Genomic DNA, 16173 nt, shown 5'->3' on the forward strand with positions numbered 1-16173 from the left:
TTTTTTTTTTTTTTTTTTTGAGACGGAGTCTCGCTCTGTCACCCAGGCTGGAGTGCAGTGGCGCGATCTCGGCTCACTGCAAGCTCCACCTCCTGCGTTCATGCCATTCTCCTGCCTCAGCCTCCCGAGTAACTGGGATTACAGGTACCCGCCACCACGCCTGGCTAATTTTTGTATTTTTAATAGAGACGGGGTTTCACCATGTTAGCCAGAATGGTCTCGATCTCCTGACCTCGTGATCCGCCTGCCTCGGCCTCCCAAAGTGCGGGGATTACAGGCATGAGCCACCACACCTGGCAGCTAATTTTTATATTTTTAGTAGAGACTGGGTTTCACCATGTTGGCCAGGCTGGTCTTGAACTCCTGACCTCAGGTGATCTACCTGCCTCAGCCTCCTAAAAGTGCTGGGATTACAGGCGTGAGCCACCGCGCACAGCCTCATTCATGGATCTGAAGGGTCAGATTTCCAGGGATCTGGCATCACAGTGGGCTCATGAATTCCTGTTTACTTACTTCCTCTCTTCATTCACATTGCGTGTGGCAAAACTCTAAATACATAAACTCAAAGTATAAGAGGGAAGCATATCTTATGTTCTAAAATCGACTTAACTGTCAAAATGTCAGATACATCCTACATAGTGAAGATATCCAAACTCTGAGGATTAAAGACCATTTACCCTGGGAAAGAGTGGGTTTTGCCAAAATTTTATCTGCTGACGGTGATCATCAGCAGATAAAAGTCATCTGCTGTCATTTGTGCAGATGGTTGCTATGTTAGATTTACTGAATTCAAAGCACTGTGTAGGAATAGGTTGTGGGCCGCCAGGGTGTTACATGTATTGTGAGGAACTGAATAGGCTGATTGCATGCGTAGTAGGAATGTATTGCTGTTCTGTTCCTCTATAAAGTGGGTACAGAAAATTCCAATGGGTTCATCTGGAGCACCTCCTTATGTACCAGGTAATTTTAGTATTTTGCAGATACATATTGGATTTTTAGTCCTGTTCTCCGAAGTCAGTAATTCAAAAAATTGATATTTGTAACAGGTTTTTCTGCTTCCTGTAAGACTGACAATATGAAGATGAGCTGAATTCAGGGAGCGTGGCTTGTCATTGAGAACCACAGTACACTTAGGGCTTTAGAAACTCTCTGTTTGTTTCCTTGACAAATACAAGTGGTAACCAAGCTAGAAGAGAGCAGTGAAGAAGAGCGCTGAATGTCCTCACGTGGGGTATGTTTTTCAGGAGAGCCTGGCCAGGCTGCAGAGAGCGTTTGCCCGGAAGTGGGAGTTCATTTTCATGCAAGCAGAAGCACAAGCAAAGTGAGTCCTTGTGAGTCTTTTGGAAGATTTGTTCAAGTTGTGGCCTTTTTGTCCAGAGAGGCACTACAATTAATACTAAATGTTATCCATTGTTACCGTGTTGACAGAGTGGACAAGAAGAGAGACAAGATTGAAAGGAAGATCCTTGACAGCCAAGAGAGAGCATTCTGGGATGTGCACAGGCCTGTGGTAAGCAAGCGTCACGCTCTCATCTTGAATCTGTCTTCTCTGTGGGAAGAGAGGGGAGCCTTACCAAAGTAAGGGAAAGCCTGGAGTGACCCCTTGCACTCCCCAGGGTATCTTGGTGAATTCATTAAGAAAAGATCACCACTTTTGTGTAGGATGACCAGACCTCAGTAGCATCAGATTTAATTTATAAAACCACGCATTTTCCCACCATGATAACGCTTGCTTACTCTCTTGCTATTTGAGGTATCTAATGCTTCTGTATACATTTGAAAGAAAAACCACTGCAACAAAGCAGTTTTTCATGTTTTATTGTTTACATTTTTCTAGCTTTATAGTAAAAGTGCAAGTCAAGATGTTATTCCTGCCCTAATTTTCCTTCCCTCCCTTCCTTCCTTCCTTCCTTCCTTCCTTCCTTCCTTCCTTCCTTCCTTCCCTCCCCTCTCTTTCTTCCTCTTTCTTTCTTTCTTTCTTTCTTTCTTTCTTTCTTTCTTTCTTTCTTTCTTTCTTTCTTTCTTTCTCACTCTCACTCTCTTTTTTTTTATGGGATCTGTCTCTGTGGCTGGAGTGCAGTGGTGTGATCTTGGCTCACTGTAACCTCTGCCTCCCAGTTCAAGCTGTCCTCCCACCTCAGCCTCCTGAGTAGTTGGGACGACAGGCATGTGCCACCAAGCCTGGCTAATTTTTTGTATTTTTGATAGAGATGGAGTTTCACCATGGTGCCCAGGCTGGTCTCGAACTCCTGAGCTCAAGTAATCTGCCTGCCTCAGCCTCCCAAAGTTCTGGGATTACAGGGATAAGCCACCATGCCCAGCCTGATTTTTTCTTAAAACCTATTAGTAGCCTGCTTTGGTTGTTGACTTTCACAGTCTAACATTTCCTGTGGCTCAAATTCAAATCAGCCCGCATTTTTAATGACACGATATTGGACCTCTATGTAATAACTTAGCTGAGCTTCTTCCTTATTAATGTTAAACGATGTGCCTCAGAGTAACATTAATGAATATCCTTAATTAATGCCAGAAAACTGTATGGATGAAATTAAACAGTGGTTACCAGCAACCATAAGACAACCTCATGTATTTCTTTCTATTTTGATGCGATATCGTTTTCTTCTGTAGATTTATTTAAATACAGACAAGGCAGTAGAGAATAATATTTATATAAGTATTATTAGAATAAATAATAGGTTCATAGCATGAAAGACAAATGAGATGGATAAGAATACCTTACAATTTTCTCTTCAACTACCTTCAGAATCAGACCAAAAGAGAAAGTCTCCAAAGGTTTGTTTATATATGTACATATTTCAGCTTCAGATAGCAATGCAATTGTTAAATGATATATTGAATTTGTTCTCTCTTTTGAATTCTGAAAAGATTAGAATTGAGAATTAACTGGTTTTGCTACTGAAAAATTCAGTGTGAGTTTTATTGTTCATGAAGAAAAAGGATTTTGAGGTCAGGTGCATAGCTATTGCAAGGACATTAAGTAGGATTTTTATTTTTTTGGTTTGTTTTAAGCAACCTCTAGAAACCAGTCAATGCGTTATGTTCCTATGCTTATCCACTTTGTCCCCTGGACATCTGGTGGCTCATCTCTAGCCTCGTTTAGCTTCCATGGCCTGGTTCCTCCTGGCAACCCGAGAGGACTCACACCATGCCCGCTCCCCTGCACTGCCCACGTCTATTTCATGCTCTGAGACCCGCGCTCGCAGAGATGACAAATGAGTCCACCTCAGACACTCCCCTGCTCCACTGCCTGAGGCCTCTGTGTGCTTCTGTTGGAGGCAGAATCTGATCCCAGTTGTCTTTCCCTCTATCCAGTGCAAGCCAGGCGCTAGTCTTTCCTGTCTCCCACCAGCAAGCAGCACGTATGAGTGTTATCCAAGAGGCCTCACCACACCCTTCACTAGGCTTCCAACTAGAAAGTCATCCCAAGGAGGATCTGGAGGCAGAAACCACCCAGAAGCCACTGGTTCCATCTCCCTTGTTGATTTTTTTTTTTTTTTTTTTGAGACGGAGTCTTACTCTGTCACCCAGGCTGGAGTGCAGTGGCGCGATCTCAGCTCACTGCAACCTCCGCCTCCCGGATTCAAACAATTCTCCTGCCTCAGCCTCCCCAGTAGCTGGGACTACAGGCGCCCGCCACCACGCCTGGTTAATCTTTTGTACTTTCAGTAGAGACAGGGTTTCACTGTGTTAGCAAGGATGGTCTTGATCTCCTGACCTTGTGATCTGCCTGCCTCAGCCTTCCAAAGTGCTGGGATGACAGGCGTGAGCCACCGCACCTAGCTGCCATCACTTATTTTCTAGAGGAAAATAGAGCTTTGGGTTGTCATGAGCCTCTGAGAATGGCATTTACCTAAACCAATCCTACCTTCAACCGTTTCTTTTTCTTACATTATAACTTCCTGTATTACTTTAGAGATAATCCCTCTTGGCATTTGTAAAATTTAAACATTTGGAAGTGATCTCAGGCACTCGTGAAATGCTGACACTTGTCCAAAGGCTGTGTCTGCCATACAGGTGCTGGTGTTTATCTTGTTTTTAGTCTTTTGGGTCCTTACTCTGAGTTAATAGACAAAGATGATGATGACAGGGACATTAAAAGAAAGGTTCTCCTAAGAGAGCTCCTAATGCTATTTTCTCAGCCAGACACATAAGCTCTATCTCTATTCGCTGGCTGTAGTGTTAGCTAAGCAATGACAACAACTTTCTAAGGTAACTAGGCCCCCTGAAGAAAGAGTGGCATAGGGGAAAACAGCAATATTGTGATACTTTCTAAGAAGGTCTACACTTTTACATTTGTCCCTAGAAATGAATTCTGCAGTTGTCATAATCAATCCTAATATATTTAGACGCTAAATCCTATATCCCAGAGTTAAAGTGAATAGGTATTTCTATAGCTCAGTTTCTTCTTCATAGTCTGTCCTGTCTGTGGCTGTAATGAAAGACTCTCTGTACCTTGTAGTTTTCACTGTAACATTTAAGTGTCTTCTAGACAGGCTCTGTGAAGCTAGGAAGCTAGGCCTTGCATGTTAACACCAAATTATTGCCACCTGAGCAACCTAGAATCCCAGACCATGTGTAGGAAAATACCAGAGAGTATCTCAAACTGTCCAGAGGCTTAATCTGGTATGGCCTGGGGCCTAATATTGCATACCGCCCCTCACCAGAAGAGGTCCATATCTAAGAGACTGTCCTATTGTGTACACTTCCAGTTTCATTATGTCAGCCAATGACCAGTAGAAAAGGGAATAGGGAGACCTGGGCAGAGTGAGAAGCAGCTGGGCTTGGGACGCAGACAGACCTGACTCCGTTATTTATGAGGCCCACCGTCCACAGGGATTTGCCCTTTCTGAGATGTAGCAGTCTCACTTAGAAAATGGAAATATATCTACCTACCTTGCACTATTGATTGAACATTAAATGAGATCACCTGGGTAAAAGCAGCTGGCAAATCACTTTAGCAATCTCACTTGACAGGTGAAAGACAATAAATTTTCCGCTTCCTTCGTGAACAGAAACAGAGAGTAGCCCAAAAAGATAGAGAAAAAAAATGGAATATGGAAACAGATAATGCAGATGCAGCTCCTATACTTCATGGTTTTAATGACATCTGTGAATCTCGCAGAGTACAATCAAGGAGCATCACAACCTTTGTCTTTAGTTCTGAGGTCCCAACCAGAATAACTCCGAAGACCACTCCCATAGTCATCTCCTTTTCCTCCAGCCTTATCTTTCCACTCTTCCATTTAGGGATACTTTGCATGAAATAGGCTGACCTTGACTTAAGGCTGATGTGGTCACCGTGGTGTTAATTGCTCATCTATGAGCCCTCTCTCTTAGTACCCTTTATTTTTTAACTCTTTTATTTCCTGTATGTTTGCATTTTTATTTAAGCCTTTATTCTGGAATGTAGAATCTGTCCTCTAGGTGCAGGAATGCAAGACTTAGAACAAAGCAGCCTTTCTTGGTCTTTATCAAACTGTTTACCTGAAATAAGTCAGACTGGGTTGACTTTCCTCTTCAAAGGGATTGTTCCTTTACCTGCCTATGGAACTTTTTGAACTGTGTGGGGAATGCTTTTACCCCCAACATTTTTGTTATTTAAATATATAAGTCCTGGAGCCGTCTGCCAATGCAATGGCTAAAACATGTTTCCTTCAAAGGTTGAATCTGAAACTCATGAAACAGGGCATTGCCACCCTTCCCATAATATGGAACATGGATCATGGGATACATATCGATACATATGGAAAGGTATCACGTAATGATACCTTTTATTCTGTATCAATATGTGCCAGATATTATATTAAGGCCAGGCATAAAAAGTGGACTAAAACACACTCCTTGATTCCTAAAACTCGTAGACCAGTGTCGCATTTTATGAACATAGTCATTAACACAGCAGGATGAGTATGACTGCACTATTTGTTTTCTGAAGGGAGATACAGATGCTCGTGTTATTTATAGGACTTGCTAAGGTTCAGAGCTAGCAGTGGGAGAGCCAGGCCTGGAACTAAAGAGTGCTGTGGATCCAGGCAGAGAAAGTAGCTCCAGCAAGAATGAGATCCTGATTTTATGTATCTGTCCTGCAAAAAGAAAGAATAAATAGTTAGAATGCAATAGTCCACATAGGATATAGCTGTGTTTATAGGTGTCTTATTATATTTTACTCATGGTTTTCATACATCCTCTTACTTCTTATAAAATGGCTGTATTTATAGGTGTCCTTTTGTATTTTATCATGGTTTTCATATTTTACTGTTTTTAAAAGTCCAGAGTTCAGGGCATCTTTCATATATTATAGGCCACATGCCCCTGACCTAGGGAAATCCAACTAACACGTGTAGAACGCCCCTGCCGGGGATGTGTATACAATATACACCCTAGAGGGCCATTGCCAACAGGGCTGCCTGGTAAGTCCTATCTTCAATGTTTACTTATGATGATCTTGTGTAACAACCTATATATGTTATTATTTCAAGAAGGATCTAAATTTTTATTTTTTATTTTTGTTTTTATTTATTTATTTTTTAAGACAGAATCTTGCTGTGTCACCCAGGCTGGAGTGCAGTGGTGCAATCTTGCCTCACTGCAACCTTCACCTCCCAGGTTCAAGCAATTATCTTGCCTCAGCCTCCTGAATAGCTGGAATTACAGGCGCATGCCACCATGCCCGGCTATATTTTTAGTAGAGACGGAGTTTCACTAGGTTGGCCAGGCTGGTCTCGAACTCCTGGCCTCAGGTGATCCTCCCACCTCAGCTTCCCAAAGTGCTGGGATTACAGGCATGAGCCACCGCGCCCAGCCTAAAATTTTTAAAATATATAAACTATATTTAAGCCTGGGCAACATAGTGAGATTCCATCTCTACAAAACATTAGCCAGGTATGATGGTGCATGCCTATAATCCTAGCTACTCAGGAGGCTGAGGCTAAGAGGATTCCTTGTGGCCAGGAGTTTGAGGTTGCAGTGAGCTGTATCATGCCATTGCACTCCAGCCTGGGTAACAGAGTGAAACCCTGTCTCTAAAATACACACACAAACAAACACATACACACATATTTAGTTTACAGAAATTATTAGTACAAAAAAGAGATAAGAAAGTAGGGTCTTATTTTTGTTCTGGTTTTTCAGAAGGTTAATTGAAAAAATATGAAGTAATCACTATCAATTTTAAAAGTCTTGAGATTGATATTCCCATTAGAATAAAAAGCTCTATACTTAAATGTCACAGATCAGTGACACAATATAACTGAAAGACTTTTAAGTTATGTAATTATATTTTCCTGAATCGATTTGCCTTCGTAAATATATAAAGTATCTTTATTTTCAAAAGCCAGAAATGGAGTTATCCTAACAGCATTTTTGTTGAATGTTTTTCATTTTGCTTTCCCTTTCACAGTTCTGCTATTATACCTCTCAATAAAAAATATAACAGATAACAGCTGATCCTTATGAAGCTTTTAATTCAAGTAAAGGTGATATGCTACCTTACCTTTTGAATACTTTTATTTGATTCGATTTGACACGAGCATTTATTATTCCAACCTCAAGAATGGATTGGAAGCCATTAGCCAGAAATGTAGTGGGGAAAGGGAAATTTGAAATAACAGTTCAGAATCTTTAAAATATACTTAAAGTCAGTTTAATGTGAAATATGATATATTATGTGCATTTTACCTAGAGTGTAGAAAATATACATAATATGATTTTTTACCTTCCAAAACACCATGAGGTCATTTTTAGGTCAGATTGACACAGAATAATCATTCTAGTACTTAATGTCTCTATAAAATAAAGTTAGCCTCCTAAGTATGTCAGCGTTCACTCCAGAAAAAAAATTAAGGTCATAACACTAAAAAGGACTCTTCACTTACTAAGGACTCCAGACAGAATTGCCAGAAACTAACTACTGAAGAATATAGTGGGAGAAATACACCGGATTGTAGCAGGACAAAGATAATATACTATTTGAGTTGACTTGTGTATTTAATGCTTCAATAATTTAATGAAGCCCCACACATACACACACACAAAGAATAATGCATCAGTAGCCTGTATTAACAGGATTTTAACATCTAGCTAAATTGGAGTGAAACTTCTAGTTGTCAAAGTTCTGAAGAAACTCAATTTTAGCATTTTGTGCCCCATCCTCTACACCATACTTTAAAAAGAACGTGGACGAGCTGGAGTTAAGATGTGAATGGATGGGCGGTAAGGAGGCAAACTAAAAAAAGCAAGAACAAAAAAAATTGTGAAATTATTAATAAGATTAGTGACCCTAGGAATGCGAAGTCCCATGGAAAGTGTCTTCCTACTTTGAAATGTTACTAAGAAGACTTGGAATAAAGTTTATTAGTTTACCACACATTGGGTTCTGTATGACTACTGTGAAAATGACTGGAAAATAAAATCTCAATATAAAAGCTTCCTAATACTCAAAGCTATCTAAAGGTCATTGCCAACTTCTAATGATGCAAATGATAAATTCAAGTATAGATTAGAAGTCATGAGCCAGAAATAGAATGGAGAAAAGGCAATCACTGGATAGAGAATGAGATTCATAATTTTCAGAGTTCTTTCCTGAAACAACAATTAGATCACCTTCTTTGCTTCCTAAGCCTGTTAGTTTAGGGTTGAATGCATGCCAAGCATTCAACAAAGACGTCATGGATAAAAAGGCTTAAGCAGAGAAATGGAAATATACTTCATCAGAATATTCAATATAGAAACAATAATCATTGAATTCTTCCTGAATTCAATTTAAGCAAATCCTAATCACACAGTAGTGAGAATAGTTGATTTACTTATGCTTTTTAAAACCTATATGTAATCAGCATTTTGTAGCATTTTCGTTGACACTGACCAGAACACTTGTTTTAACGTCTGTCAGACCATGATTTCTTGAAGAGCAGAGAGTCTGTCTTCAATTCCCTATCCTAAAGCTAACATTTTGTAGCATGCAACTTAATGCAAAATATTGAGTCTGAGTAGTTGAGAAAATGGTGGACATATGAAATTTGCAAAGGATTGTGCTAAGGGTTCGTAGCAGATTTGGAACAGTGAGTTTGTTTTAGGGCATGCTGAGTGTGATGACATGACATTCAGATGGAGAGAGATCTTGTCAATAGTTGTAGACATGAGACCAAAATTTGAGGGGTGTTTTGGGATATAGAATTGATTCTGAAACTCATTAACCTAAAGGTGATAGGTAAACCCTGAGACAAGGACAGTTTGTTACAGCAAGGCATAGAGAGTGAGAGAGGATTTGTTATCTGTTTGGAAGGTCTCTTGTCTTTCTATCTTGCTTATAGTCTCATAAATGTCCCTATATATCTTTTTTTCTTCAAATAAATTTGTATAGAATAGCCTGGCAAAGCAAGTGTGTGTATATGTGTGTGTGCGTGCGCATGTGTGTGCCTGTGTGTGTGTACCAATCCATTAAATATGAAGTTAAATGCTAACACTGATCAAAAGAAAGCTGGAGTAGATAGATTAATTTTCAGACAAAACCAACCTCAGAGCAAGGAAAATTATCAGAGATAAAGAGGAAGATTACATAATGACAAAAGGATCAATTCTTCATAAGGACATAATAATAGTTACTGTCTATGCATTTAACAACAGAGCATCAAAGTATGAGGCAAACACTGAAAGAAGTGCAAGGAGAAATGGATAAATACGCTAGTATATTCTGAGACTTTAATACCCCTCTATCAGTAATTTACAGTTCAAGCGGGCAGAAAATCAGTAAGGAACTAAGAACAAGGTTTAACTGAAATACACCATCAATCAACTGGATATGACTGACGTCCATAGAACACTTCATACAACAACAGAATACACGTTCTTCTCAAGCCTCCATGCAGCACACAGGAGACGAGATTGCACTCTGGGTCAAAACACACACCTTAACAAATTTAGAAGAATAGAAATCACACAAAGTATGTTCTCAGACCAAAATGATATAAAACTAGAAATCAAAACAGCTAGACTATCTCAAAATACTAGTAGATTAAACAACACACTTCTAAATAACACGTGGGTCATAGAAGCAGTCTCAAGAGAAATATAAAAATATTTCAAACTAATTTAAAATAAAAATATACTTCATCAAAATTTTCAGGATCCAGTGAAAGCAGTGCTTAGAGGGAAATTTATATCATTGAGTATATGTACTAGAAGAAAGAAAGATCTAAAATGAGTAATCTAAACTTCCACATTTGGAAACTAGGAATAGGAGAACAAGTTAAATCCAAAGTAAGCAGAAGAGAAGAAATGATAAAAATTAAAGCAGACATCAATGAGAATGGCAAGAGAATATAGAGAAAATCAACATAATCAAAACTTGTTTTTTTGAAAAAACCAATAAAGTCAATAAACCTCTAGCCAAGTTAACTAAGGAATAAAAGGAGAAGACACAAATTACTAATATCAGAAATATAAAAGGGTCTATATCTACTGAGTCTGTGAACACTAAAAGCATAATAATGAAATATTCTAAACAACTCTATGCCCAGAAATTTGAGGGCCTAGATGAAATGGACCAAAAGGAAAAAAAAAAAAAAAAACACAGGAAAGAAAGAAAGAAAAACACAATGTACCAAAGCTTACCAAGAAAATAGATAATATATATGGGTCTATATATATGAATGAGAAGGCCTACATCTTAACATCTATTATGAAATATTAGCCTATTCAATTAAAGAAATTAGGCCAGGAGTGATGGCTTATGCCTGTAATCCCAGCACTTTGGGAGGCTGAGGCAGGAGGATCAGTTGAGCCCAGTTGTTTAAGACCAGCCTGGGCAACACAGCAAGACCCTGTCTCAAAAGTTTAAAAAACAATAAATAAAATGAAGAAATTGAAACAATAATTAACAACCTTCTAAGACAGGAAGCACCAGCCCAGATGGATTCACTGATGAATTCTAGCAAAGATTTAAGGGACAAATTATATCAATTCTTTACAATCTTTTCCAGAAAATAGCAGAGTGGCTACCTCGTAACTCATTCTATGAGGCTAGCGTTACCACAATACCCAAAACAAACAAAGCCATTGCAAGGAAAACTATACACCAGTGTCTCTCATGAACAAAGATGCAAAATCCTCATCAAAATATTAGGATATCACATCCAGTGATGTACAAGAAGAATTTTACACCACAGTGAAGCAGGAATTATTCCAAGTATTCAAGACTGGTTCAACATTTGAAAATCAATTGATATAATCTATTACTTCTACAAGCTAAAAAGAAAAAATCATAAATCCATATTATAAAAACGAATGAATTGGACTTCATTAAAATTAAAATCTTTTACTCTATAAAAGACGTTGTTATGAGAATGAGAATTCAAGCCACAGACTGGGACAATATTAGCAAAAAAAAAAAAAACTGATATTTTGGACTGGTATCCAAAATATAAAAATAACTCTTAAAACTCAACAATAGTAATAAAACAGCCAGTTAAAAACGGGCAAAAGATCTAAACAGACACTGCACCAAAGAACATACACGGAGAGCAAAAAGATGCTCAACAGCACATGTCATTAGGGCTACATTAAAACAACAATTGGATACCACTGCACACCTATTAGCATGACTAAAATCCAAAACACTAGCAACGTCCAATGCCAGTGAGGATGTGGAGCATTGGGAACTCTCATTCTCTGCTGGTGGAAATGCAAAATGGTACAGCTACTTTGAAAGATAATTTGGGAGTTTCCTATAAAACTGAATGAACTGTTACTACACAACATAGCATTCACACCCCGTGGTATTTACCCAAATGAATAGAAAAGTTAATGTCCACACAAAAGCCTACAAATGTTTATGACAACTTTTTTCATAGTTGCCAAAACATGGAAACAATCAAGATGTCCTTCAAAAAATGACTATGGTATATTCATACAATGGAACGTGTGTTAGTTCGTTCTCACGCTGCTAATAAAGACATACCTGAGACTGGGTAATTTATAAAAGAAACAGGTTTAATTGACTCACAGTTCCAGAACTCACTCACTATCATGAGAACAACATGGGAGTAACCACCCCCATGATTCAGTGGCCTCCCACCAGGTCCCTCCCACGACACGTGGGGATTACGGGAACTACAATTCAAGATGAGGCTTGGGCAGGGACACAGCCAAACCGTATCAGAATGTTTTTCAGTGATAGAATGAGATGAGCTATCAAGCCACAAAAAGACATGGAAGGACTTTAAATGCATCGTACTAAATGAAAGAAATCAATTTTAGAAGGCTAGTTATGATTCCAACTCTATGACATTTTGGAAAAGGCAAAACTACAGAGACAGGAAAAAGATGAGGGGTTGAAGGGAAAGCAGGGAGTGATGAAGAGGGAGAGCACAGATTTTTAGGACAGTGAAAATATTTTGTAAGATACCTTAATGGTGGATACATATTGTTATAGGTTTGTCACAGCCTATACAATGTATATAGCACCAAGCGTGAACCCTAATGCAAGCTCTGGAATTTAATTACTATTAATGTATCAATATTGGTTCAACAACTGAAACAAATGTACCACATCAGTATAAGATGCTAATACAGGGGACTTTGGGGTGGGATGAGGGGACTTTGGGGTGGGATGAGGGGACTTACGGGAATTCTCTGTACTCTGTACTCAATTTTCTGTAAACCTAAACTACTCAAAAATAAAGTCCACGACATAACAAAAAAAATACAGATATAACTTTTTTACAAAGTGAAACAGAGGGCACATCGTAGGAGAGTATAATGAACTCAACAAAATCTCTGACCCCGAGAACAAAACAGCGTCATGTGGTGATATCAGCAGATAAAACTGAATTTGACTTACCTAACATCAGGTCCACCTATATAGAAAAGCTGATGGTTGTTTCATTGTGTGTCTTTGTGTGCCGTATAGACAAGACCTTGAAGTAAAATACAAAGCGCGTGTATTGGTTCTCTCCTTTACTCAGTGTGCTTGGCATTGTCTGTCTTATTTGGTAGATTCATTCTTGACTTGATCAATGTGATTTGAAAAGAAGCAGAGTCCCACAAAAATGACTCAGATTTTTTTTCTCTGAAAAATCATACTAATCATAAGAGAAATATTTTTCTCCGTATGAATATTATGATGAGAAATCCTGCCAATGATTTCTCCTGGATAACAATTAATACATGCGAAATATTTCTTCAGAGAATGCTAAAAATTCAAAATTCCCGTTGGAAGGATTAGTTGCACCGCGGTTGTGTGGACACCCCACATGTTGTTCTGAGGCATGATTGTGTATTAGTTGTGTACTTTAAACAAACAAGTCTATGGTAAAATATCGTTATTCCTGTGGAATACATGTTTTCTAACTATACTATTAATACAATAGTTTGGCAAGAAAAAAATGGAATAAGGGAAGTAAAGTGGTACATTTCTTTGATTTTCACTGAAAAAAAAATCTGTGCATTACACTGTTGATTCATTCATTTAGTATATCTTTCAGCCAGCGTTTATAGTTTCGCACAGTAAAGGCTGAAGACAAAAAGATGAGAAATACTGCCCCACTGACTAAGATACTCAGAGTCCAGAATAAGTAGAACAGGGGCTTAAATGTATGATTATTATACAAATACTATGATGAGATATACAGTAGAGCTATGAATATAGCTGTTTTAAAATAGAAGTTTACATTGAGCTTTAAAATAGAGGTTTACATTGAGCTAATGTTAGGATCTAGAGAACTTTTCACGCATAAAGACAGCAGAATAAATCACAAAATAAGCAGCTAATACATTTTATTAAAAACTCACTTTTGTGTTTAAAAATATAATTGAAAGGCATGGAAATAATCTGAAAATACTTGGAGCAAGAGAACAAATATATTTTGATATTCTGAATGTATAAAGTAATTAAACAATTCAGAAGTATTGTGATTTCACACAAAATAGACAAAAGACTTAAACTGACCACTTATAAAAGAAAATATATAAATGGTTATTAAAAATTGGGAAAAGAGTTTAACCTTTCTAGTCATAAATTAAGACAAAGAGATGACAATTTTTTTCAATATATTTTATTTTAAAATCTCAAATTAATTGTATGCAATCCTGGCAAGAACAATAGAAAGACAAGTGTTTCTAAATGCTATGGTAGGTGTCAGCATTGGTATTATCTGTATAAAAATGAATTTGACAGTATGAATAAAAAAGTTAAAATCTTTTTCACAAGCAGATTAACTTGTCCAGAGCTATACAATAAAATTAGAGTGGTTAAACAGGTAGCTAACATTTGAAACAGCGTAACTATTCAACTTATTGGGGTAGTTACATAAGATATATCCACAAGATAGTAAATTGTATAACTTGAAATGAGAATTTTAAAGAATTGGAAAGATGTGGAGAAAAACTATGCTGAAATGTGAAATAAAATCACTTGAGCCCGGGAAGTCAAGGCTGCAGTGAGCTGTGACCATACCGTTGCATTCCAGCCTGGGCGACAGAGTGAGACCACATCAAAAAAAAAAAAAAAAAAGGAAGAAACAAAGAGGAAAAGGAAGAAATTATCTAAATATAAAATTATATGTAATATGATCCCAATTTTGTTTGTAAAAATAGATACCTAAACAGTTAAGAGATAATATACTGAATATTGATTGTAACTCTTTTGGGATATTTGGTATCATAGGCAATTTTAATTTTCTATGAAGAGAAGGTATCACATTTATACTCTGAAAAATTGTGGATAAAATATCCTTAAATCCTCTGGTTGACCCATAACATCTGAGATGAAGGTAGGCATGCTTCTGCTGTGCCTGGAAATAGTCAGAACATGCAGAGTGGATGGTATCCCAAAGGATTATAAATCATGCTGCTATAAAGACACATGCACATGTATGTTTATTGTGGCACTATTCACAATAGCAAAGACCTGGAACCAACCCAAATGTCCATCAATGATAGACTGGATTAAGAAAATGTGGCACATATACACCATGGATACTATGCAGCCATAAAAAAGGATGAGTTCATGTCCTTTGTAGGGACATGGATGAAGCTGGAAACCATCATTCTCAGCAAACTATCGCAAGGACAAAAAACCAAACACCGTATGTTCTCACTCGTAGGTGGGAACTGAACAATGAGAACACTTGAACACAGGAAGGGGAACATCACACACCGGGGCCTGTCATGGGGTGGGGGGAGGGGGGAGGGATAGCATTAGGAGATATACCTAATGTAAATGATGAGTTAATGGGTGCAGCACACCAACATGGCACATGTATACGTATGTAACAAACCTGCACGTTGTGCACATGTACCCTAGAACTTAAAGTATAATTGAAAAAAAAAAAAAGGAGTAAGATTAGCCTGCTTTGCTTTGGATAAAAGGAGGCAGATTTTGTCTGAATGAAAACTGTTTTCATCCTTCTAATTGTCCAGTGGATGGCATCACATGGCAGGGAGATCTCTGCTATCTGAAAAGTCCAGACAAGGAGTAGCGTCTCCTCTCCTGAGTCATTACTTGGATCTTGTCCCCTACTATTCAGTGCTTTGCATTAGGAGAGGGTGAAATTGAAGTGTTATTGATTAAAGGAACTCGGATTGAAATTTGAGAGCATTATATTCCAGCCAACTTAATAAAAAGAGATGGTGCATAACGCTTGTTTTCTGAATTCAAATTTTAAAATTAGATACATTACAGATTTATATGAAATTAAGCAAACTGGGAATAGATGACCAAGAGGGAGGAAAAAAAGTTAGAGATTTAAATTCTAGTTATATTATTAAGAGTGAAGCTTCCTCCTTGGTAGACCATCTTTTCCCATGATCAGAGTCCGTGATTTTGCATGTACAATTAATGCCTGATTCTCTTTTAGCCAGTGATGTGGTATTTAGTAAGACCAGGGTGTGATTTTCACACAGCGAAAGCAATCATCTAAATTGTCTCTGTCAATTACTATCTTTGTTCAGCCTCACAAATGTATATGTGACGTTTCTCTGAAATAGCTCCAGAAAGGAGGTTCCAGAAGTGTTCCCAAGAGAACATTCCGGAATGTTTTTTGTATGTTTCATAATCAGCATGGATTTTCACATATTTGCCATTTCTAAAATCAAGAATATGCTTTATTTTTTATTTTATTTTTATATTTATTTATTTATTTATTTATTTATTTA

At 37.8% G+C, this 16173-nt stretch overlaps 1 protein-coding gene across 1 annotated transcript in view; it reads left to right on the top strand.

The window, feature by feature from the left end:
• The window catches only part of LOC105550149 (regulator of G-protein signaling 7-like), a 108283-nt gene that overhangs the window by 7548 nt on the left and 84562 nt on the right, over positions 1-16173 (top strand). Inside the window, exons 2-3 of the mRNA XM_011995029.1 lie at positions 1245-1321; positions 1429-1510. Coding sequence (XP_011850419.1) covers positions 1245-1321; positions 1429-1510 — 159 coding nt within the window. The remainder of the gene's footprint in view (positions 1-1244; positions 1322-1428; positions 1511-16173) is intronic.

This window comes from Mandrillus leucophaeus, unplaced genomic scaffold (assembly GCF_000951045.1).
Source record: "Mandrillus leucophaeus isolate KB7577 unplaced genomic scaffold, Mleu.le_1.0 Scaffold466, whole genome shotgun sequence".
NCBI classification, from domain to species: domain Eukaryota; kingdom Metazoa; phylum Chordata; class Mammalia; order Primates; family Cercopithecidae; genus Mandrillus; species Mandrillus leucophaeus.